The 26,721-nt window shown below is 45.2% G+C and overlaps 1 protein-coding gene across 1 annotated transcript in view; it reads right to left on the bottom strand.

Moving 5' to 3' along the window:
- Positions 1 to 4,127: 4,127 nt before the first annotated feature.
- The window catches only part of EPO (erythropoietin), a 172,586-nt gene continuing 149,992 nt past the window's right edge, over positions 4,128 to 26,721 (bottom strand). Inside the window, exon 5 of the mRNA XM_069215550.1 lies at positions 4,128 to 4,829. Coding sequence (XP_069071651.1) covers positions 4,689 to 4,829 — 141 coding nt within the window. The 3' untranslated portion in view covers positions 4,128 to 4,688. The remainder of the gene's footprint in view (positions 4,830 to 26,721) is intronic.

The following is a 26,721-nucleotide window of genomic DNA, read 5'->3' as shown; positions in this document are numbered from 1 at the left end:
GAACTCCCACTATGATGATGGGGAAGTTTAAGCATGTGAGTCCATAAAAGATATCATTACTGGAGAACCACAGTACACAGGTAAGGAACTTGTTTTTCCTTGGCAAAAAGTGCTCAAGAATACTTGGCTGTTGTTTTTACTTGCATCTTTTCTTTTCAGTGGTCTCTGTTTAGACTCACTTTGTTTGCTCATTAAAGGATTGCAGAATCAATCTACACCTATTTCTTTCATGGTCACTCATACATTTTTAACCTGGCTTTTACCATTCTGATATGTCATCCTTTGGTATCTGTGATTGAGAGTTCATTTAAGTTCTTGACCTGGAAAACTGTTTTCTTGGTAGCTATTATTTCGACAGGTGGAATCTTCATTAGGGATATTTGTCAGACCAGTGCCAGATGTAAACATGAAAATGGCTTTCTTATAGAAGAGATGTTTTTCACAATCAAGCATGTTGGATAACCACAGGCCAAAAATACCGATGTTTTGATCTGCCATTATTGTAATGTTGCCTCCTGAAGATTAAATGCTTTGCGTTAGTCTGGATTTCAGAGTTGTTAACCTATCTTTACACAACTGCTGTCTGAGTTAAAAGAATAGGTTGCTGGTTTTATAATCCACCCCTATGTCCTGCAATGTCAAGCAGAAAGAAGGTTAATATACTGCCCTCTGTCTGCTGGCAGTGACAACATACTCATATGATCAGGTGTACTGTCTGTGTCTGACATAATGCCAACTTGTCCAAGTCAAAACACAAATGCAGATGTATTAAGATAGATTTTTGATAATTAGAAATGATGGCTCACCCACTCTGAGCTGCACAAGATCCTCCGTCTATGATCCTGTGTGGATATAATTTTCTTTGAAACTCTCCTAATTCTTTCCAGGATGATGATAGTTTAAAATTCAGTAAGACAAAACCTTTATTCAACAATCAGAATGTAAGAGTACTTTGTGAGCATTTGTCTCCAGTGAATAAAAAGAGGCTCTGTCATGGACTAGCCAGATGATATTCTCAGATTTTCTGTGAATAACTTTAAAAGGGCTGTAAAATCCTCAACTAAAGTCTTCAGATGCCAGGCTCTTAATCTACAGACTCAGTGCAGAAGCAGCATTTCTGCTTGAATGGGCCTTTCTAATGCACAGTGCCAGCAATCTAAGACTGTGTTTATTTTTCCAGTGAGACTAAGAGTAGGATTAAGGAACCAGACAAGTTTTTTTTTTTTTTTATCTGAGTTAATATCCTATTGTACTTCCTAAACCTGCAAGATTAAATTTAAGTTGCTCACTTAAATTAATGCTAGTGGAAAATCCTCTGGATTGTTGATGAAGTGCTAAACCTGTCGGAGAGTCCTCCACCGGAGTCTCTTCTGCCATGGTTTAGGTGAATAGGGGGAATTCTATTGCTGGATTCACACCTGGATTTGGCACATCGTCAAGAAAGGATTTTCAGTTACCACCCGACACTCAACCAGACCCTCAGCTATAAAGTTGGTAAATTAATTTTGTTAATATTAGCAATAAAATAGAAATGGGGTTGAGTAGTACGGCAACTCTCTTTGGCAAAAGTCAAGCAATTTGTTAAATTACCCCCTTTTTTGAGGGACAACTACCACTTGGAAGTTGAATCCTAAACTCGGATACATAAAAAATGGTTCTTTTCAGCTTGAAATTGCCTTGTCAAAAGCATTTCCTCAGTTGTTCATCAACTCAGAATGATCAGTCATCTACCAGCTTTTTAATTTGAGCTTTTAGTTCATTGTTTTCCATTCTTAAGAACTACTATTAAAGAAGTGAACCACTGTTATTGTTTTCTGTGACATTAAAGGGCCTTAACTACGCCTGTGTCAAATTTATTATTGAGAAGACGTTCAAAGCTGGACGAGAAATGAGCTTTGCCCTTTTAATTCTAAAGAACTAAAATACTGACGGCCACAAACCACACTTTGGGGGTTATTCTAACTTTGGAGGAGTGTTAATCCGTCCCAAAAGTGACAGTAAAGTGACGGATATACCACCAGCCGTATTACGAGTTCCATAGGATATAATGGACTCGTAATACGGCTGGTGGTAAATCCGTCACTTTTCCGTCACTTTTGGGACGGATTAACACCTCCTCCAAAGTTAGAATAACCCCCTTTATGTTTAAAAAAAAAATAAAATACTGTTATCCATTGAAAAAGAAACAGTAGTGTGATATATTTAAACAGAAAAGCATAAGAACTCACAGTTTGGCATCAATAAACATATCTTCTGGTGTTGCTTTTGGTTGTCATTCGGTGAAGTTACTTCCTTCGGTTGCTTTCAAAAGAAAGTGATTCGAAACCCATTTTAATTCACGAACTCTGCCTATTAGAAAGTGAACATTATACAATGTGCAGCATTTATTGCTTCACTAGATAGGCTTATGATACCTTAAAGCAAAACATTTTCTGTTTCTCTGTTCTTAATACGCATTTCCTTCCACACACAATAAACAAAATTAGATGGCCCATCTCTATAAAGTAAGTTTCTGTTGCATCGTGGTGCAGCTGTATGTTTGCATTGTAGTGTGAAAGAGGCAAAATTTGTCTTGGGAGTTTTCAATAAAAAAAAATACTTTTGCTTAATAAAGGTATTGGTAGTGCAAGTCTCTTTATTTTTTCAAACTCTATGGAAACAAACAAGCAATGCCAGTATGTATCTTGACTTTGAGACCTATTGGCTTTGCTAATGTTTTTTGCTGATGTTGTGCAGCACCAGCAAAAAGTAGTGTTTTTTGCCGATGCTGCACATCCTCACCAATACACCCAAAAAAATCCCAGTGCTGTGACGTGTTTGGGCATGTACGTGCGCATGCGTCTTGATGGTTTGTTGGCCTAGTGTGATGAAGTATGCAAGTCCATGCACCATGACTTGGCCATAATTTTATTTTTATTTAGCGTTCCTTGCCACTTGGCTTAGTAAATTAGAAAAAAATGAACTTCAATACAATTGAAAGTATGTTTCACAAATGGAGTGGCCCGGCTAGAAATGGCACCTAGAACCACCCAAAATTATAAATCTAAGAAAAATGACCTGCGACAGGAGTGGTGGGGAGCACCTTTGGACCGGGTGTGAACATCGTTTGGGGGGGGGGGCAATATCAGTTGGGCAGGAGAAGGAGACCCAAATGGACTTTGATGCAGGTGTGGGAAATTCAAAAACAATAAAAAAGATGAGGTTGATGAAAACAGTGGATAGGTGGGTGGGAGCAACATGGAGCATATGGGGAGGGATTTGATATGGGAACAACATATGAAGGAGATGGCAAGAAAGCCCATGCATGTTAATGGAGTGCTGAACGAAAAAGACAAAAACAGTTCCTTGAATGTGAGCAGTAGAAGGACACAAATCATCCAATTCAAAAGGAGAGGAAAGGGCTATCCTCCAGAGAGAGACAAACCCAAGGAAAGAAAGTAAGTCTACTTAATACGAAGCAAGCAAACATGTGTGACAATAAATCCAACTTATGGTAAGTAATGGTCTCCACTTTGCCCACTGTATGATTTTGGTATAGTTCACAAGAGTTTTTTTGCAAACAGCTAACAGCTGTCTGTACGAGAAACCTAAAAAGAGTGAAAAATTGTACCCTGCCTAAGTCACTGCTAAGATCAGTCTGACTAGTGAATCTGTACCTGATGATGTCAAAGATGTGTCAGAGGGGAAACAACAACTACTTTTTATAAATAACATTAATATGAAAGTGACTTTTAAAGATGGTTATGGTCTTCTATGCACAAAGACACCAAATGCTCCCATACGGATTGTGCACCAAAGCATATGCTAGTATTGGCATACATGTTTTTACAGCATTTGTTTTTATAGAAATTGACCACACTATTATAGCTGTGTTGGGAACTTTTGTGGTTGTGATTTTATAGGTGATGGATGTCTACGACTGAGGACAAAAGTAGAGCTCACACTTTCCTTTTCACAGTAGTACATCTGAAACAAACACAGCCATATAGTATGTTTTGGTAGAAACAGAGTTTCTTTTCTTAATTCCAAATTTACGTAGCCTGAGCAGTTTTGTTGTAGAGCAAATGCTGCCCAATCCCTAAATTGTCATAAAACGTTGTCAAAGGCGGAGGTGCAAACTTCCCCTTACACTTTTCCGATTTTTGAAGCCTTGAAGCAGTCGAAGGCAGGACCGAATACCTTTCCTATGTTTATTTTTTCATTTTAGATGTTTGAAAATGCAAACAAACCAAGGTATAAAACAGCTCACAAACAGAGCTGTGTGCCCTTTCATTTTAACAAACTTCCTTCGTTCATATGATAAATAGATACATTACTGTACAGGTATTAAATTAATATCAAATATAAACTCTGTCGGTGGATTGCCTGCAGCACATACACTTTACATTGTTTTGCATTCTTTTAAGAGTCCTTCAAATAAGGCATTGCAGCAAGAACGCATAATATTTCCTTCATATTGTCTGTAGCCCCAAAACAAGAAGGCAGGTGAGAGTTTCTGCACCAGAGATGCTTCCATTCCTTGGGCCCCTAGTGGCTCAGCCGTCGAATCAGCATGTTCAGGAGATGAAGCAGGCGTCCTGGGTCCTTTTCCCTTTATGGTGTGGAGTGAAATAGCGGGCTGTCACCATCTGGGCTGTCATCTTCTTTTGGTTTATATTTGCCCTTTTTTGTACACCGTTTTAGTGATATCACCTTTCATCTTGTCTGCATGCTTCGCTGACAAAGAGCTTGATCTTGCCTCGCAAAAAGTTTGAGTAAACGAGGAAGAGCCTCCTCAGAGTCCTTACTGTCAACGGCGTCTGCAGAGAGCTCGAACTGGCAAGTTCTTCCTTCGAAAAGAAAAGACAGAAATACATTAAAGCTCAAACCATTCTAGACTTTGTCCTTTATTAGCCTCTTTTCTTCGCATATGCATTAACTTTTTCTGTTTATGCCAAAAGAAAATATTGTGCTAAGGTAAAATCAAATGATATGTGTGAACATTGCGGCACACAGTAGACTTTTTAGAGGCGGAGTGAGGAATTGAGGTTTTTAAAACGATCTATAAACCTTCATTTTATCAGCTAGTTGAGCATGTAAAATACTTGTTTGCGCCATGCAGTGATAAAATCAGCTTTTATTGGCCACTTGACAGCAAACAGGGGTAAGTTAGCAGTTACTGCAAGTCCCTTTGGGGGGACATGACTCCATCAGAATATAATACAAAAAGAGAACCTTTGAAAGCCTTAGCAGTCACCTTGTTTATTGAAAAATGTTTTATTAAAACCTATTTGACTCTTTCCGATCTCATTAACAAAACATATTTGAACGCTACCTATAGCTACAGAGACCGAAGTGGTAAACCCTCCTGGTCACCTCTCACCCTCCCGGCACAAATAGACAGATGCATCCACGAAATGGGACATTCAAAGCTAGCAAAGATAAAACATGGGCCCTCAGATATTCTTTCCCAAGCCAAAGTTTTCCATGATCCAACAAAAAGTGCATGTAAAGCACGCAAAACACACCTCGAAAGTTGTGACAAACAACACAAGGGAAATACACTATCTTGCATAACATTATGATGTTATCACATCTTTTATGTGTGGGGGCAGCTCATAGCCACTGTGCAACAGAATTCAGTTGCCCAGGACATTGTGGAAATACACGAGACATCTCAAAGTGCTTTGAGGCCATACCAGTGACTGTGGCATGATTACCCCAGAGTCAAACTAGGCATGGTCCTAGGATCCCCCAAAGCTTGCCGAGAGCCTTGGTAGACCACCTGGGTGTCACCTCCCATCTCCAACTCATTGAGAAGTGACTGCTTACAACAGGAATTCTTGTAAGGTTTGCATATACTTTAAATATAGCTTTCTGTGTACCTGGTAACCATTTCACTCCCTATCTCCCCCACCTCCACCCATATCACAGGAACAGACCTTGATGTGTAATGGGGGTGCATTTGTGCTCTCTTGAATAAAACAGCCAAATACCAGCAAGAAGCAAAGACAGCATACTTACACACCAGAAAGAATGAATAATTATTAATAATTATTAAATTGCAATACAAATTTGTAAGGCATTCTATGTTGAAAAAACCATTTGCAGTGTCAATGGGCCTAGCTTACAAGTAAAACTAGTTTTATGTCATTGGTGACTAACCACTCCATAAGTCATCATAGATGCACTCTGTCACTCATCTTTGTACTTGTATTAATTTATCTATCCACTGACTCCTTCCTAAATTCACCCTCTGAATTAACCGCAGCAAAACACATAAACTCAACAACATATGCAAGATAAGTTAAAAGATTGCAAATAGAAAAGAGAAAACATGCTTCCATTTAAACAAGGAAGGCTTATGATTGCATATGACTGCATGTTGCATATGATTGCAATAACGAAACCCAACATAGTTGCAAGTGCTTGTCTTGCAGCGGTATTGTAAATAGTATATAGATGTTTTAAAGTTCAAGCTTGGCTGCCACATGTAAGACCAATGTGATGAACATCTTGGAAAGGTTAAACATTGATTCACTATGAACAATTGCATTCCATAACAGTCTCCTGGTTTAGAGGACGTAGCTATTCGGGATGGGGGGTCACTGCAAATGAAATGAGCATCAAGCAAGTGACCTGTCAGCACTGAATGCAGAAGTGCAATATTGTCTTAACAAACATTAAAATAAAAAGAGGCGAAAAGGGAAATGAAAGGTAAACTATAATAAGGAGGACATTTAAAACCAAAAGACTGTCCACCCAGCCTTGATACTGAAGCACACTATTTTCAGGTGGGTGTACACATGTGATCAGAAAATCCTGTCATTCACATGGCAAGAGAACCAATAACTGATGTGGACTGATCCATTACCCCAATAGTATGCTGTCATTGGTAGAAGTAGAGTCTAAATGACACTGAGACAGACCAACGGCAGAACAGATTTTACCCAAAGGCCCTATATATGGATATATGTTTTATTTAATGTTTTTTTTATTGCAAGATCATGGCAGACAGCTAAGAAGAGATTCTAACAAGAATAAACTGCATGTGCCTAGGAGGGGTTGTCAGAGGAGAAAGCCATCACCAAAAATATTGTTTAAAAAGTTAATCTGTGACATTTTAAGTAACAAAATATATGTTGGCGTTAATACAGACAAACATCAGTGCCCCCTTAAATGCTTATCAACTTTGACAAATGGTTCTCCCAGTGAATATGTGAGGACTGCTGCATCCCCCATAACTTTTCATAAGAACCATATCAGACCTATTGCATCAAAAATAGTTTTCCTAGTGAACCAATTAGGCCTCTACCTGTTATCCTTGGCTTGTGACCCTAACCAGCTAAGGGCTCCTGTACAGAGTTTACGCTTTCTCAGAAGGCAACCATCATGCATACAGCCTAAAATTACATAGGATACAAAATTACAACTGGAAAAGCAAACTACTATCTTAACTAAGAAGGCCTAACAAGGATTCTGACAGTGCAAATCTTCTAGCCCACGGTTTGCCATAGGGGGCGTAACCAGCACCAAAACGCTTGCCTCTAGGGAAATACCTCTTTGTAGGCTTTCATTCAGTGTAATACCTATCTACCCTTAAATGCCTAGTGACTTTAACATATGCTTTTCACAATCAATATGTCAGACCCACTGAGTTTATTGTAACTTTTCATTATAATCAATCAGGTATCTGACCTTTATGTTTGGCTTGCCACAATAACCAACTCAGACCTACTGTGTAGGTCCTAAGCCTTTTCACAAGGCAACCTTCAGTATACTGCAATACAATTACAAATATATACAAAATACAGTTATCCAAGCAATATAAAATTCCTGCTAATAGAGCCTAATAAGGATCACTATATTGCAAAACGTCTCTCTCCCTGCTTTGTTCTGATGGCTCACCTACACCAATACCCTTGCCTACTATGGCAATCTGTGAGATTCCATGTAACAGAAATTCATGCCTGCAGGCTTTAAAACAGTGCAGTAACAATCCATTCTTGAAAGCGCATTGCCTTTGACAAAGGCTTTTCGCAAGAGGAATGTAAGGCCATAACATTTCACTTTAAACAGATCACACCTAAGGAATCTCACATAACTTTTCCTAGTAAATATATAGGGTGCAAAGCCATTACCAGTGGCTCAACACTATATACAACGCAGGCCTACTGAAGTGCATTAAGCTTGCAACCATAACACATACAGTTATAAAATTACTAATATGTTCAAAATTACAATTGGCAAAACGATATACAACCCCTCTCAGAAAGGTGTAACAAGAATCATCACAGTGAAATTCTAATCCCAAGATTTGTCAGAGTGGTTGACCAACACCAAGCCCTTTGCCTGCAATAGTAATCTGTGAGATTGCATGTGACCAAATAACTTTGTACTGCCTGTAATATAATGTGATAAAAATCTATTTTTAGCAGACTACTGACCCTAACATATGCGTTTTTCATTAAATAAGCCAGAACTACCTCCTTTGTATCAACGTTTCATACCCAGATCTATGAGATCTGGCATAAAATATCCTTGCACACCAACCAAGCATAAAGTAGTTATCATTGGCTTGTCATAGTAACCAGCTGATGCCTCCTATACTGAGTTTAAGCTTTTCCACAAGACAACTGTCAGGCATACAGTCATAAAATTGCAAATGTTTATATGCAAATCTTCTGTATCCATGGTTTTCAGAGTGGGTGACCAACACGAAAACCCTTGGATACTAAGGTAATCTGTGAGATTCCATGTAACAAAAACAGCTGTATGCTTTAATTCATAGTAATAACCGACCTACTGCCCGTATAGTATGCGTACATAGTAAAAAAATCAGGTCTATAGCCTTTATCATTGTCTTGTCACCATGACCAACTCAAAGGTACAGTACATAAAAGTGTATATGTATACAAAGTTTTGTTGGCTAAGCAAAATACAGTTTCTCCTAATTTGGCCTAACAATGATTCTCACAGAGCACACCTATATTTGTGGTTTGTTACATGTGGTGACCAAAAGCAAAATGATTGCTTAATATAGTATTCTGTAAGATTCTTTGTAACAAAATACCTATCTGTAGGTTTTAATATAGAGTAATAATAATCCACAGGTATAGCCTACTAACTTTAACATATGCTTTTCACAATAAAACTGCCAGGCCTAGTGCACTTCATAATAAACAAAGCTGGTCTATTGCAATGATCATTAGTGACCTAACCAACTCAAGCCTTCTGTAACGAGCTTTACCACAATCCTAGAAGTGCAATACAAGCAGTCTTTTCAGTGGAAGCACACAAATTCGGCCCAATCAAGTTCTTTACTCAGGGTAACCAACTTGTGGGCCTCAGCGCTTCACTCGTTAGTACCCTAAATCCTCTTTTTTATTGATCGCATAAGATCAGGCGACAGCTGAACTGTCAAGCCAGACCTACAAAAGTGCACTCTGAAGTCTAAAGTTTATGATAGAAGGGGATGGTGCTGGGTCTGCAGTTCATTCCTCCTGACAGCCCTCTTCCAATCTGTGCTGCTGCCTGATAAAAACAAACAGCGTAAATTATCGAATTATGTAAGATGTTTAACCCCTTCGCTGCCAGGCCTTTTCCCCCTCCTGTGCCGGGCCTTTTTTTGCCTATTTGGGGCAGTTCGCGCTTAGGCCCTCATAACTTTTTGTCCACATAAGCTAACCAAGCCAAATTTGCGTCCTTTTTTTCCAACATCCTAGGGATTCTAGAGGTACACAGACTTTGTGGGTTCCCTTGAAGGAGGCCAATAAATTGGCCAAAATACAGTGAAAATTTCGTTTTTTTCAAAAAAAATTGAAAAAGTGGCTGCAGAAGAAGGCTTGTGGTTTTTCCCCTGAAAATGGCATCAACAAAGGGTTTACGGTGCTAAACTCAGCAGCTTCCCAGCTTTCAGGAACAGGCAGACTTGAATCAGAAAACCCAATTTTTCAACACAATTTTGGCATTTTACTGGGGCATACCCCATTTGTGCAATTTTTTGTGCTTTCAGCCTCCTTCCAGTCAGTGACAGGAATGGTCATGAAACCAATGCTGGATCCCAGAAACCTAAACATTTCTGAAAAGTAGACAAAATTCTGAATTCAGCAAGGGGTCATTTGTGTAGATCCTACAAGGGTTTCCTACAGAAAATAACAGCTGAAAAAGAAAAATATTGAAATTGAGGTGAAAAAAACATCAATTTTTCTCTACGTTTTACTCTGTAACTTTTCCCTGCAATGTCAGATTATCGAAAGCAATATACCGTTACGTCTGCTGGACTCCTCTGGTTGCGGGGATATATAGGGCTTGTAGGTTCATCAAGAACCCGAGGAACCCAGAGCCAATAAATGAGCTGCACCCTGCAGTGCGTTTTCATTCTATACCGGGTATACAGCAATTCATTTGCTGAAATATAAGGAGTAAAAAATTGCTATCAAGAAAACCTTTGCATTTCCAAAAAGGGCACAAGATAAGGTGTTGAGGATCAGTGGTTATTTGCACATCTCTGAATTCCGGGGTGACCATAGAAGCACGTGAATTACAGGGAATTTCTCAAATAGATGTCTTTTTTACACACACTCCTATATTTGGAAGGAAAAAATGTAGAGAAAGACAAGGGGCAATAGTACTTGTTTTGCTAATCTATGTTCCCCCACGTCTCCCGATAAAAATGATACCTCACTTGTGTGGGTAGGCCTAGCGCCCGCGACAGGATATACCCCAAAACACAACGTGGACATATCACAGAAAACAGAGCTGTTTTTAGCAAAGTGACTACCTGTAGATTTTGGCCTCTAGCTCAGCCGCCACCTAGGGAAACCTACCAAACCTGTGCATTTCTGAAAACTAGAGACCTAGGGGAATCCAAGGAGGGGTGACTTGCGGGGCTCGGACCAGGTTCTGTTACCCAGAATCCTTTGCAAACCTCAAAATTTGGCTAAAAAAACACATGTTCCTCACATTTCTGTGGCAGAAAGTTCTGGAATCTGAGAGGAGCCACAAATTTCCTTCCACCCAGCGTTCCCCCACGTCTCCCGATAAAAATGATACCTCACTTGTGTGGGTAGGCCTAGCGCCCGCGACAGGATATGCCCCAAAACACAACGTGGACATATCACAGAAAACAGAGCTGTTTTTAGCAAAGTGACTACCTGTAGATTTTGGCCTCTAGCTCAGCCGCCACCTAGGGAAACCTACCAAACCTGTGCATTTCTGAAAACTAGAGACCTAGGGGAATCCAAGGAGGGGTGACTTGTGTGGCTCGGACCAGGTTCTGTTACCCAGAATCCTTTGCAAACCTCAAAATTTGGCTAAAAAAACACATGTTCCTCACATTTCTGTGGCAGAAAGTTCTGGAATCTGAGAGGAGCCACAAATTTCCTTCCACCCAGCGTTCCCCCACGTCTCCCGATAAAAATGATACCTCACTTGTGTGGGTAGGCCTAGCGCCCGCGACAGGATATACCCCAAAACACAACGTGGACATATCACAGAAAACAGAGCTGTTTTTAGCAAAGTGACTACCTGTAGATTTTGGCCTCTAGCTCAGCCGCCACCTAGGGAAACCTACCAAACCTGTGCATTTCTGAAAACTAGAGACCTAGGGGAATCCAAGGAGGGGTGACTTGCGGGGCTCGGACCAGGTTCTGTTACCCAGAATCCTTTGCAAACCTCAAAATTTGGCTAAAAAAACACATGTTCCTCACATTTCTGTGGCAGAAAGTTCTGGAATCTGAGAGGAGCCACAAATTTCCTTCCATCCAGCGTTCCCCCACGTCTCCCGATAAAAATGATACCTCACTTGTGTGGGTAGGCCTAGCGCCCGCGACAGGATATGCCCCAAAACACAACGTGGACATATCACAGAAAACAGAGCTGTTTTTAGCAAAGTGACTACCTGTAGATTTTGGCCTCTAGCTCAGCCGCCACCTAGGGAAACCTACCAAACCTGTGCATTTCTGAAAACTAGAGACCTAGGGGAATCCAAGGAGGGGTGACTTGCGGGGCTCGGACCAGGTTCTGTTACCCAGAATCCTTTGCAAACCTCAAAATTTGGCTAAAAAAACACATGTTCCTCACATTTCTGTGGCAGAAAGTTCTGGAATCTGAGAGGAGCCACAAATTTCCTTCCACCCAGCGTTCCCCCACGTCTCCCGATAAAAATGATACCTCACTTGTGTGGGTAGGCCTAGCGCCCGCGACAGGATATGCCCCAAAACACAACGTGGACATATCACAGAAAACAGAGCTGTTTTTAGCAAAGTGACTACCTGTAGATTTTGGCCTCTAGCTCAGCCGCCACCTAGGGAAACCTACCAAACCTGTGCATTTCTGAAAACTAGAGACCTAGGGGAATCCAAGGAGGGGTGACTTGCGGGGCTCGGACCAGGTTCTGTTACCCAGAATCCTTTGCAAATCTCAAAATTTGGCTAAAAAAACACATGTTCCTCACATTTCTGTGGCAGAAAGTTCTGGAATCTGAGAGGAGCCACAAATTTCCTTCCACCCAGCGTTCCCCCACGTCTCCCGATAAAAATGATACCTCACTTGTGTGGGTAGGCCTAGCGCCCGCGACAGGATATGCCCCAAAACACAACGTGGACATATCACAGAAAACAGAGCTGTTTTTAGCAAAGTGACTACCTGTAGATTTTGGCCTCTAGCTCAGCCGCCACCTAGGGAAACCTACCAAACCTGTGCATTTCTGAAAACTAGAGACCTAGGGGAATCCAAGGAGGGGTGACTTGCGGGGCTCGGACCAGGTTCTGTTACCCAGAATCCTTTGCAAACCTCAAAATTTGGCTAAAAAAACACATGTTCCTCACATTTCTGTGGCAGAAAGTTCTGGAATCTGAGAGGAGCCACAAATTTCCTTCCACCCAGCGTTCCCCCACGTCTCCCGATAAAAATGATACCTCACTTGTGTGGGTAGGCCTAGCGCCCGCGACAGGATATGCCCCAAAACACAACGTGGACATATCACAGAAAACAGAGCTGTTTTTAGCAAAGTGACTACCTGTAGATTTTGGCCTCTAGCTCAGCCGCCACCTAGGGAAACCTACCAAACCTGTGCATTTCTGAAAACTAGAGACCTAGGGGAATCCAAGGAGGGGTGACTTGCGGGGCTCGGACCAGGTTCTGTTACCCAGAATCCTTTGCAAACCTCAAAATTTGGCTAAAAAAACACATGTTCCTCACATTTCTGTGGCAGAAAGTTCTGGAATCTGAGAGGAGCCACAAATTTCCTTCCACCCAGCGTTCCCCCACGTCTCCCGATAAAAATGATACCTCACTTGTGTGGGTAGGCCTAGCGCCCGCGACAGGATATGCCCCAAAACACAACGTGGACATATCACAGAAAACAGAGCTGTTTTTAGCAAAGTGACTACCTGTAGATTTTGGCCTCTAGCTCAGCCGGCACCTAGGGAAACCTACCAAACCTGTACATTTCTGAAAACTAGAGACCTAGGGGAATCCAAGGAGGGGTGACTTGTGTGGCTCGGACCAGGTTCTGTTACCCAGAATCCTTTGCAAACCTCAAAATTTGGCTAAAAAAACACATGTTCCTCACATTTCTGTGGCAGAAAGTTCTGGAATCTGAGAGGAGCCACAAATTTCCTTCCACCCAGCGTTCCCCCACGTCTCCCGATAAAAATGATACCTCACTTGTGTGGGTAGGCCTAGCGCCCGCGACAGGATATGCCCCAAAACACAACGTGGACACATCACAGAAAACAGAGCTGTTTTTAGCAAAGTGACTACCTGGAGATTTTGGCCTCTAGCTCAGCCGCCACCTAGGGAAACCTACCAAACCTGTACATTTCTGAAAACTAGAGACCTAGGGGAATCCAAGGAGGGGTGACTTGTGTGGCTCGGACCAGGTTCTGTTACCCAGAATCCTTTGCAAACCTCAAAATTTGGCTAAAAAAACACATGTCCCTCACATTTCTGTGGCAGAAAGTTCTGGAATCTGAGAGGAGCTACAAATTTCCTTCCACCCAGCGTTCCCCCAAGTCTCCCGATAAAAATGATACCTCACTTGCGTGGGTAGGCCTAGCGCCGGCGACAGGAAACACCCCAAAGCGCAACGTGGACACATCCTAAATTTTGGAAAAAAACAGAGGTGTTTTTTGCGAAGTGCCTACCTGTAGATTTTGGCCTCTAGCTCAGCCGGCACCTAGGGAAACCTACCAAACCTGTGCATTTCTGAAAACTAGAGACCTAGGGGAATCCAAGGAGGGGTGACTTGCGGGGCTCGGACCAGGTTCTGTTACCCAGAATCCTTTGCAAACCTCAAAATTTGGCAAAAAATACACATGTTACTCACATTTCTGTGGCAGAAAGTTCTGGAATCTGAGAGGAGCCACAAATTTCCTTCTACCCAGCGTTCCCCCAAGTCTCCCGATAAAAATGATACCTCACTTGCGTGGGTAGGCCTAGCGCCGGCGACAGGAAACACCCCACAGCGCAACGTGGACACATCCTAAATTTTGGAAAAAAACAGAGGTGTTTTTTGCGAAGTGCCTACCTGTAGATTTTGGCCTCTAGCTCAGCCGGCACCTAGGGAAACCTACCAAACCTGTGCATTTCTGAAAACTAGAGACCTAGGGGAATCCAAGGAGGGGTGACTTGCGGGGCTCGGACCAGGTTCTGTTACCCAGAATCCTTTGCAAACCTCAAAATTTGGCTAAAAAAACACATGTCCCTCACATTTCTTTGGCAGAAAGTTCTGGAATCTGAGAGGAGCTACAAATTTCCTTCCACCCAGCGTTCCCCCAAGTCTCCCGATAAAAATGATACCTCACTTGCGTGGGTAGGCCTAGCGCCGGCGACAGGAAACACCCCAAAGCGCAACGTGGACACATCCTAAATTTTGGAAAAAAACAGAGGTGTTTTTTGCGAAGTGCCTACCTGTAGATTTTGGCCTCTAGCTCAGCCGGCACCTAGGGAAACCTACCAAACCTGTGCATTTCTGAAAACTAGAGACCTAGGGGAATCCAAGGAGGGGTGACTTGCGGGGCTCGGACCAGGTTCTGTTACCCAGAATCCTTTGCAAACCTCAAAATTTGGCTAAAAATACACATGTTACTCACATTTCTGTGGCAGAAAGTTCTGGAATCTGAGAGGAGCCACAAATTTCCTTCTACCCAGCGTTCCCCCAAGTCTCCCGATAAAAATGATACCTCACTTGTGTGGGTAGGACTAGCGCCCACGAAAGGAAAGGGCCCAAAACACAACGTGGACACATCACATTTTTTAATAAAAAGCAGTGCCTACCTGTGGATTTTGGCCTGTAGCTCAGCCGACACCTGAGGAAACCTAGCAAACCAGTGCATTTTTGAAAACTAGAAACCCAGGGGAATCCAAGATGGGGTGACTTGCGGGGCTCTGACCAGGTTATGTTACCCAGAATCCTTTGCAAACATCAAAATTTGGCCCAAAAAACACTTTTTCCTCTCATTTCGGTGACAGAAAGTTCTGGAATCTGAGAGGAGCCACAAATTTCCTTCCACCCAGCGTTCCCCTAAGTCTCTCGATAAAAATGGTACATCACTTCTGTGGGTAGGCCTAGCGCCCACAAAAGGAAATGGCCCAAAACACAACGTGGACACAACATATTTTTTCACAGAAAACAGAGGTGTTTTTTGCAAGGTGCCTACCTGTGGTGTTTGGCCTGTAGCTCAGCCGGCCCCAGGGGGGGGGGGCAGAAATGCCCTAAAATAAATTTGCCCCCCCACCCTCCCCCGTCGGGAGCGACCCTTGCCTACGGGGTCGCTCCCCCTGCGTGACATTGGCACCAAAAAACAAATCCCCGGTGCCTAGTGGTTTCTGCCCCCTTGGGGGCAGGTTGACCTAAACTCAGCCAATCTGCCCCCAAGGGGGGCAGAAATGGCCTAAATACAATTTGTCCCCCAGGGGAGCGACTTTTGCCTGATGGGTCGCTCCCCATCTCTAAAAAAAAAAAAACAAAGAAAAAAAAGAAAAATTCCCCTGGCGCCTAGAGGTTTCTGCCCCCCCCCCCGGGGGCAGAAATGGCCTAAAATAAATTTGCCCCCCCAACCCCCCCCCCCCCCCCCCCCGGGAGCGACCCTTGCCTACGGGGTCGCTCCCCCTGCGTGACATTGGCGCTAAAAAACAAATCTCCGGTGCCTAGTGGTTTCTGCCCCCTTGGGGGCAGATTGACCTAAAATTGGCCAATCTGCCCCCAGGGGGGCAGAAATGGTCTAAATACAATTTGCCCCCCCAGGGGAGCGACCCTTGCCTGATGGGTCGCTCCCCATCTCTAAAAAAAGAAACAACAAAAAAAAAAACACAAAAAAAAAATTGCCCTGGCGCCTAGAGTGTTCTGCCCCCCCCCCGGGGGCAGTTCGGCCTAATAATAGGCCGATCTGTCCCCCGGGGGGGCAGAAATGGCCTAAAATAAATTTGCCCCCCCAACCTCCACCCCCCCCCCGGGAGCGACCCTTGCCTACGGGGTCGCTCCCCCTGCGTGACATTGGCGCCAAAAAACAAATCCCCGGTGCCTAGTGGTTTCTGCCCCCTAGGGGGCAGATTGACCTAAAATTGGCCAATCTGCCCCCAGGGGGGCAGAAATGGTCTAAATACAATTTGCCCCCCCAGGGGAGCGACCCTTGCCTGATGGGTCGCTCCCCATCTCTAAAAAAAGAAACAACAAAAAAAAAAAACACAAAAAAAAAATTGCCCTGGCGCCTAGAGTGTTCTGCCCCCCCCCCCGGGGGCAGTTCGGCCTAATAATAGGCCGATCTGTCCCCCGGGGGGGCAGAAATGGCCTAAAATAAATTTGCCCCCCCAACCCCCATCCCCCCCCGGGAGCGACCCTTGCCTACGGGGTCGCTCCCCCTGCGTGACATTGGCGCCAAAAAACAAATCCCCGGTGCCTAGTAGTTTCTGCCCCCTTGGGGGCAGATTGACCTAAAATTGGCCAATCTGCCCCCAGGGGGGCAGAAATGGTCTAAATACAATTTGCCCCCCCAGGGGAGCGACCCTTGCCTGATGGGTCGCTCCCCATCTCTAAAAAAAGAAACAACAAAAAAAAAAAACACAAAAAAAAAATTGCCCTGGCGCCTAGAGTGTTCTGCCCCCCCCCCCCCCCCCGGGGCAGTTCGGCCTAATAATAGGCCGATCTGTCCCCCGGGGGGGCAGAAATGGCCTAAAATAAATTTGCCCCCCCAACCCCCACCCCCCCCCGGGAGCGACCCTTGCCTACGGGGTCGCTCCCCCTGCGTGACATTGGCGCCAAAAAACAAATCCCCGGTGCCTAGTGGTTTCTGCTCCCTTGGGGGCAGATTGACCTAAAATCGGCCAATCTGCCCCCAGGGGGGCAGAAATGGTCTAAATACAATTTGCCCCCAGGGGAGCGACCCTTGCCTGATGGGTCGCTCCCCATCTCTAAAAAAAAAAAAGAACAAAAAAAAAAAAACACAAAAAAAAAATTTGCCCTGGCGCCTAGAGGTTTCTTCCCCCCCTGGGGCAGATCGGCCTAATAATAGGCCGATCTGCCCCCAGGGGGGGCAGAAAAGGCCTTCCCAAAAAATTGCCCCCCCCTGGGAGCGACCCTTGCCAAAGGGGTCGCTTTGTTGCGTGACATTCGCGCGCAAAAACAAACTCCCTGGTGTCTAATGGTTTCTGCCCCCCTTGGGGGCAGATTGGCCTTATCAAAATAGGCCAATCTGCCCCCAAGGGGGGCAGAAATGGCCTAAATATATATTGCCCCGTAGGGGAGCGACCCTTGCCTAAGGGATCGCTCCCCACCTAAAAAAAAAGAATCATCACAAAAAAAAAAAAAAAAAAAAAATGGTCCCTGGTGCCTAGAGGTTTCTGCCCCCCCTGGGGGCAGATCGGCCTAATAATAGGCCAATCTGCCCCCAGGGGGGGCAGAAAAGGCCTTCCTAAAAAAATGCCCCCCTGGGAGCGACCCTTGCCCAAGGGGTCGCTCCCTTTTGCCAATTTCAAGAAGAAAAAAAAAAATCCCTGGTGTCTAGTGGGGTTTCAAAGGGAAGGAAATACATTTCCTTCCCTTTGAAGCCTCTCGGGGCCTCCCCCATGGGATTGAAAAAGAAATGCAAAAGCTCTGCTTCCAGCGCGATGGGGGAGACCCTGTGACTAATCAGCGCGCGCTCGCGCGCTGACGTCACGGGGGGGTTGGGGGGGGTCGGGGGTGGGAGGGGAAGGGCTTCCCCTTCCATCCCTGACTTGAGGGGGTGGGGGGGAACCCCACAGAGGGAGCGAGAGCGCTCCCTCTGGGCTGTGTGCCGAGGACGTAGTGGTTACGTCCTCGGCACAGCAGCACTGTGCCGCAGGACGTAACCACTACGTCCGCGGCACAGAAGGGGTTAATGATGTAGGTGTACCTGAAAGTTGAAGCTCAGGCAGCCATAACACTGCTGGCTCAGGCAGCTGGAGAAATAAACAAAACAATCACAGCAGCATTTAAAGGAAGCTTGCATTACCCATTATAGACTATGGTCCTGATTACTACTTTGGCGGACAGGAACACCCGTCTGCCATACTCCTGACAGGGTGGCCACCACTTATGATTTTCCTGCTGGGCTGACAGTCAGTAACCAAGGTTTCCACCCGTCAGCCCAGTGGGAAAGTGCTGACAGCATTGTCGCCGGCTCGTAATCGAGCCGGCAGCAGCACTGCCACCAGCAGGGGCTCCAGCGCCATCGTAATGCGCAGTCTGCACAGCAGACAGTGCCCATTACGAGGTGCTGGGCAGGGGGGCCTCTGCATTGCCCATGGCATGGGCAGTGCAGGGCCCCCCGTGTACCCTTTCACTTGTTCTCCAGCAGCCTTTTCATGGAGGTTTCACCGCCATGAAAAGGCTGGTGGAGAACCAGGTTGTAATCGGCAGGGGGACTCTGCGTGCAGCGCCACCCTGGCTGATTGTAACCTACACCTGCCGTCAGCCCATCAGGATCACAGATCCCGGCGGAGACGGCGGTGCCTTGGCAGTCGGACCACCAGAGTCGTATCATGGTAGTCGGACTGCCACAGAAGTGGCGGTCCAGACTGCCACCTCGAGTCTGGCAGTCAAGTGACCGCCAGACTCGTAATTAGGCCCTATATTCTTAATAGCACAGCCAGGAACAGTGGCAAATATTTTACGTTTTAAAGGCCTGACTTTCTGTGAGTAAATTTACATTTTCATCAGCCTGATATATCTAAAATCTGAATTTTGAATACCTAGCAATTTTATTTTGAGAGCTACACAAGCACGGAGTCCTAGTGAAAGAAAAGTGTTTTTTCGCCATTGATACCATAATAGGGCAAAAAGAACTCCAAAGAGGTCGGACTAGCCTGTAGGGTAATCAGGCAGCCTGATAAGCTGGTCTGACAGGTCAGTGTGTGAGCAATTTGTTGTCTGTAGGGCTGTATTGTAGTCTGCAGGGCGTGTTTTTACTGTTGAATTATCTCGCAAAATACTTGTACAGCTATCCTTCACAAGTTCAAAATTAACCCAATTTGCTAACACGGGATACTTTTTTTTAGTTTTCTGATTCACCAATGAGGTCCACTTTTATTTTGAAGCCCGCGTCTATTTTCGGTCCCAGTTCGACCCTGACTCAAGACGAACGGAGCAAAGGGAATCGGTTTAATCATGGCTGTGAATTCCCGAAATGTTCACCTTTTTTGCTGGGAAATATTGGTTCCTCTTATATTGACATCCAGGGAATTATGATGTCTAATTTGTGAAGAACTGGACTCGGCATCAACATTCGGAAAGAAAGGTCAAATCAGGAAAAAGATCTTGGAGTTCAGGAAGACTAGGGAACAAATGAAAGAACAACAGTCTGTAATCAAAAGAAAGGACAAGTCAAGAAAGAAGTGACTAGTAGTACTTCCATTTCGAAACCGTCCTACAGTGAACATCATTTGCAACCCCTGGCGCTGCCTTTGCGACCCCTAGCCTCAGGGGTGGCGAATACGAAATTTCCTAGCTATCGTGAAGGAAAGTTTCAATTCTATTAAGGACACGGAGGCGAGGATTATGCAGATCTTTCTTCACTTTTAATTAAACAGCAAGTTCAAAGTAAAACAAAACATGAACAAAAAAACTACAAGTTCCATGAGCCCGCCGCCATGGTAACGAGTATCCAATGAGGTGCGCTCCTTCACGTTGGTATAAGTATCCCGAAATGCGTCACACTTCCTCGACTTCACTGCGGAAGGAATCCTGGTAGAGTCAATTGGTCGTAGTCTCGGAACCTACCAAAAAAGGTATATTTAGATGCAAATCCGATAAAACATAGATACATACTGACTGCAATAAAGTCATGAACCTTAAAATACCACTAAATAGAATGTGATCACATCTGAATCAAGTACAACATGATGTATTTAGAACATGATCAAAAGGACAACAAATAAATGTACAAACTCAAGTATACTACCTTGTTACGGAGGTAGATGTAATCGGGAGGGGACATACCAGCGTAGAGTATGTGGGTGGGATAATCCTCGCCTCCGTGTCCTTAATAGAATTGAAACTTTCCTTCACGATAGCTAGGAAATTTCGTATTCTATCACAGGACCGGAGGCGAGGATTATGCAAGTTTAAAGCTTACTCACCACAAGTGCGGCTGCTTCATGAATTGGTTTAAAGTAAAACTTTTTAAAAGTAGACTCTGAAGACCAATCAGCAGCATGCATGATGTCCTCCAATCTGCCCCCCACCTGTATGGCTTTGGAAGCCATAGCTCCCCGAGTAGAATGGGCGCCACAAACTTGAACATCTATTCCTGCCTCAGAGAGAATCCATCGAATCCATCTGGCAATGGAAGGGGAAGAAACCGCCTTAAACGGTTTCCTTATAGAAATCAATAACTGCTCGACTCCTGGAGGTCTACAAGAACTGGTTACTTCCTCATAGACTTTGAGACATCGAACCACACATAGCTTCGGGGAATCAGGAAAAGCGGGATAGGATACCGACCTGGTATTAGACTTTGTCCTCCTTGCAATAGTAAACGTGACTCCCTCTGGAGTAAAGATACGAGCGGAAATATCCAATGCTCTGACATCGGACACTCGCTTACAGGAAATGAGGCAGAGAAGCACGGCCAATTTGGCTGACAATTCCTTTAGTGACAAATATTGGTTGTCCCGCCAAGAGGACAAGAGAGTAAGAACTAAGTTCACGTCCCAGAGTTCCGAATATCTGGGCTGCGGAGGTCTGGAGAGTCTAATACCCTTAAGAAGTTTACAAATCCAGGGATGCTCCCCGACCGGGAGATTGTTAAGGGGCGGGTGGCCCGCCGAGATGGCCGAACGAAAAGAATTGATAGTGCGATACGCTAAGCCAGAGTCCCCTAATTCTGCAAGGAAATTGATGATGTCGGTAATACTGGCCCCCATGGGATCGCAGTGTTTGCCCACACACCAGCGAGACCATCTGTTCCATGCAGATCTATATCGTTTGCATGTACCCGGGGCCCAGGCCTGTGCGATGAAGTCATTAGCCTCCTGCGAAAGTCGGTTGTCTTGCCAACGATGCCGGAAATTTTCCAAGCTATGAGGGAAAGATGACCTTGAAGGACCAGAGGGTGATAGGAACCCAACGGATCCAGGAGTATTGAGGGAAAATGCGGGAGGCGAAGAGGACACTCGCACGAGAGTTCCAACAGGGTCGGGAACCACGGCTGTGACCTCCACCAGGGGGTTATCAGAACCACCGTCGCCTCTTGGCGGCGAACCTGAGCCGCAACCCGCGGGATGAGGAGAAATGGGGGAAAAGCATAACCCTGAAGGGTATCCCAATGCTGGAGAAACGCATCTACTGCCGCCGCTCCCGGATCCGGTCGCCAGCTGAAGTATAGGGGAAGTTGAGCGTTCCAACGAGACGCAAAGAGATCCACTGAACAGGGACCCCAGCGATCCATGATCGGCTGAAAGACCGAGCGATGTAGTCGCCAATCGCTGGGATCCTGGAGAAACCGAGAATTCCAGTCTGCCCCCACATTCTGGACTCCCGGAAGATACTCTGCTGTGACTGAGATTTGGTGTTGAAGGCAAAAATGCCAAAGATTCATCGCCAGTTCCGCTAGGGCTCTTGATCTTGTTCCCCCTAAGCGATTTATGTAATGTACCGCCGATACGTTGTCCATCCGTAGTAGAACAACACATGAGATTTTGTCTCTCGTGAGAGATTTGATCGCAAAAGATCCCGCCAGGAGTTCCAGGCAGTTGATATGCATGGTTAGTTCCTGCGGGGTCCAGCGTCCCCCGAACGATATGTCTCCGCAACGAGCCCCCCATCCCTGGCGACTGGCGTCTCATTCGATCACCAGATCCGGGGCTGCACCAAAAATGGCTCTGCCATTCCATGCCTCCATGTGGTCCAGCCACCAAAACAACTCCGTCCTTGCCTCTGGAGACAGGGAGATCAATTCGGAGTACGTGACCCCTCGGCGAAGGTGAAACGCTTTCAAGCGTTGCAGGGCTCTGTAGTGTAGGGGACCCGGAAAAATGGCCTGAATCGAGGAGGAAAGCAGGCCGATCACCCTGGCTAATTGACGTAACGAAATGTGGTCTCGTCGAAGGACTTTCCTCAGTTCCTTCTTTATCTTGGAGATCTTCGGCGTCGGGAGACTGAGAGACGCCGATCGGGAATCCACTAGAAACCCTAGAAAGACTAACGATTGAGTCGGAGTAAGTTGCGACTTCTGTTGGTTGATCACGAAACCAAGGTCCTGGAAAAGCGCAATAGTTGTGTTCAGATTGAACATCAACTGAGACTTGGACTGGTCCATCAAAAGGAGGTCGTCCAGATAAATTATGAGGCGTATGCCTAGCAATCTCAGTTTTCCCACTATTGGTTTGAGAAGTTTTGTGAAGCACCAAGGTGCCGATGACAGGCCGAAGGGGAGTGTGGTGAATTCGAACATCTGGCCGTTCCATATGAATTGCAGGAATCTGCGATGGGGCGGAAAAATGGGGACTGTGAGGTATGCGTCTTTGAGATCCAGACGAACCATCCAGTCTCCTTGTAAGAGGAGGTCGCGGAGCATGTGAATACCCTCCATCTTGAAATGTCTGTAAACCACCCATTCGTTGAATGCCCGAAGGTTGATAACGGGGCGAAACCCCTTGTCCTTCTTCTCCACCAAAAAGATGTTGCTCACGAAACCTGTGGGGTGAAAGGAAGTGAAGGAAATGGCTCCCTTGTGGAGAAGGGCCTGAACCTCTAATTCTATGAGGTCTGAGTTTTCTGCCGAAAATCCGATGGGCGGAGGCATTCTCTCCTGAAGTGGGGTACCCCAGAACTCTATCTGAAAACCTGAGACAGTTTGGAGAACCCATGCGTCGGAGGTAATGCGCCTCCAATTGTCCTTGAAAAACCTCAATCTCCCTCCAAAATTTTTTGGGGAAAAAGGGATAAGCCTCACCAGAGGGACCTCCAGGGGCGTTAGATGCTCCTCGCGTGTTTCTGGACCCTCTGCCTCTTCCCCTGCCTCTGTTGGGGAAGAAAGTTCCTTGTCTGCCGTCCCTCCAACCGTTGTTCCTGAAGGAACTGGGGCCTCGCTGGAAAGGACGGCCGGAAGAGCGACCCCTGCCTCGCCCGGCCCCGCCAAAAACCTTGTTGGGGAAGATCTTTTTAATGGAAGATTGCGCTTTATCCAAAGCCGAAAACGTAGCCACAAACTTCCCCAATTCTTTGACAAAAGGGTCGCCAAATAAATTGCCTTGGGCAACAGCCCCTGCCTCCGAGTTAGATAGTTCCCCCAATTTGGGGTCGATTTTGATTAATAAAGACCTGCGTCTTTCTGCAGAGATGGCACAGTTCGCGTTGCCCAGGAGACAAACAGCTCTCTGAGCCCATCCTGCGACGATGTCCGTCTGAAGGGGAGTGTTTGCTTGCCTGGCACGCTCCGCCAATTGAACAATCTGTGTGAGGGGACCAAGGACATCAAGAAGTTTATCTTGACATGCTCGCCAGGAGCGGTCAATCCCTTTTTTGGGATCCCTGGTATACTTTGCAAAAAACTTACACATTTTAGGGTCAATATCAGGTGTACAAGCGACCTTATCCGATAAAGACGGGCGTGGGCACTCCGCCCGTAGCCGGGCCCGCACCTCCTTGTCCAGAGGTTGCCTAATTTTGCTGGCGACATACTCAGCCACCTTGTGGTCTGGGCGCCACTCCGAGGAACGTGGATGGTAGATACCCTCCGGTTCAAACATATCGGAGTCAGAATCAGCGCGATCCGAAGGATCTGGTAAGGTAGCCCCAGGGCGCCAAGGGCGACCTGAGTCGTCATCCAAAGATGATGAGTCCTCATCTGAACCTCCCATGAAGCCTTTGGGGGATTCCAAATCAGGGTTCCATAGGTGGTGAAGCTTGTCACCCATTACCCCGGGCAAACAGCCCTCCCGGGAGGGTAAGCGCGTATGCGCGCGCGCACTCTTGGGATGGGAAAAAAACTCGCCCTCCTCCAGGTGCCCCGCGTCGCGCTTGCGCAGTTTCCTGGGAGCCGAAAGGGTAGAGGAATCACCCTCCGCTCCCGTCACACCAAACATGCCCGTACCTCTGGACACCTGTTCAGTAAGTTTAGCTACACTATCCCTAAGAGGGGCCAAAGCGTGGGAAATAGCCTGTGAAAACAAAGTGTCCACCCCGGGGGGGAGGGTACGGCGAGAGGAACCCTCACCTGGGGACATGTTGGGAAAAGGCTCATGTTCTTGAGAGGAGTGCATAATGAGGACTGGACAGAGTGTACACCCAACAAAAAATATGATATATAGGGTAAAATCCCTACCCACTCTGTCACTGTAAGTGCAAGAAAAATAATATCTTCCCTAATGGGGTAAACCTTACCCAAATGGGTGTCACGGGTAGGGACAAAACTGTACCGAAGGTACAAACGTGTAATTGAGGGCCAAAAACCCTTAATTGAGAAAAAAGAAAACAAACGCGAGGCGCGAGCGCTGAGAGCTACATGCTCTCCGAGAGAAAAACAGCATGCGCGCGCCCTCTAGTGGGCCCGACGTGTATTTAAACACGCCGGAGGGAGAAAAACAAAAGAAACGCTCGAGCGGAACGTTCGTTCCGGCGAACGAAGACAGAAAATGCAATTTAGCAGAGACGCGCCAAAGCAAACAGAAAACCCCCGAACCGGAGGCAGAAAGGCACTTATCTGGCTCACAGCAGTGAAGAAAGAGGAAGTGTGACGCATTTCGGGATACTTATACCAACGTGAAGGAGCGCACCTCATTGGATACTCGTTACCATGGCGGCGGGCTCATGGAACTTGTAGTTTTTTTGTTCATGTTTTGTTTTACTTTGAACTTGCTGTTTAATTAAAAGTGAAGAAAGATCTGCATAATCCTCGCCTCCGGTCCTGTGATAGAATTCAGTGCCGGTTGAGGCTCCACTCTGTTTTCTGTCCGTTTTTTACTACACTAATAATGAATAGTAATATATTATTCACTACTAGTGTAATAAAAATAAAAGTAGCTGGAATATGCCCTTCCATGGCAACTGATGTTAAGTAACAAATGCTTTAAAAAGCATGTTGTGTGCTGCTTGCAGTTGAGAGTGTTTAAGTGAGAAAGTGTGTGTGTAAGTGGGAATTGTGTATGTGAGTGAAAGTGTAGGTCAAAGGGCGTGTGGTGTCACTTCCGTTAAACCCTGGCATTTCGGCGAATTGAGGTCCATGCGACATACCGATTTGCATGCAACACAACAATATAAAAATACTCTCCCACAATGTTAAGCATTCTCTGGTATACGTTCCTCCTGAATTGTAGTTGCCAGTTTTTATAAAATAGTCACAATCAAAAATTATCAAATTATGATCTTTTACGTGTCTATTTGTTAAGAAGCAGTTTACTACTTGCTTTTTTTTTTATATAGCTTGCGCACATGTGATGTGGGAGTAGGACAGAATTCCACTATAAGAGACACTAATAAAATACATTATTTACGCATAACTGAGGTTTCTTGATACATTTATAGGATATGTGCGCGAGTCACACATTTAAAATGTATAGTTTTGTTTTAAATGGACCTTCTTAGAAATGAAGCAGACAGAGAGCACGCTGTGTACGCTAAAACAATCCCCTCTATATCTGCCTTTCTGCTGTGGACTTCGCAGTTTCATGACGTGAGTTTCCACGTGCTCGATGATTCTGCCTTTGAAGTCCGGTATGTATGTCCCCGAGAAAGCTAATCTATGGGCACCAAAATTAGCCTTTCAACAATTTGTGGTCCATTAAAAATACGTTGCTCAAGATATAGTAGTGGAAAGCTTTAATTGTCATAAAGGAAAATACAAACATGCAAATTGAATGTAATCAGTTAATTACTGTTCTTTAGCAGTGAACTGCTATCCAATCATCATTATACTTTTTACCAGTTATTATTCATAGTCGAGGCAACTATGCCCGTTACATCACGATTTGCACACCATTCTGATGATGCACTCACTAGTTTGGGGCTAGTCATTGTTGTTAAAGGGCAGGGGTAAGAGGTGTGGGCATTTAGTGGAATCTCCATTTCTAATTATGGGGTACTCAACTTCTGATGACCACTAGAATAATTCCTGGGCGCCCAGCAGTGTCTCAAAACACGTTTAAAGCAACATTTATAAATCAAATCAAACTCATTTATTTCTTTAAAAACAGGTGAAATAATTTCCAACCTCAGCAGTTTGCAAAGACAGAACAGGGGAAAGAATGTTGCCCAATTAAGGCCCATATTTATACTTTTTT

The sequence above is a fragment of the Pleurodeles waltl genome, chromosome 12, assembly GCF_031143425.1.
Source record: "Pleurodeles waltl isolate 20211129_DDA chromosome 12, aPleWal1.hap1.20221129, whole genome shotgun sequence".
Classification (NCBI taxonomy): domain Eukaryota; kingdom Metazoa; phylum Chordata; class Amphibia; order Caudata; family Salamandridae; genus Pleurodeles; species Pleurodeles waltl.
Note: the sequence above shows the minus strand (reverse complement) of the source record. Positions and strands in the feature narration are given on the sequence as shown.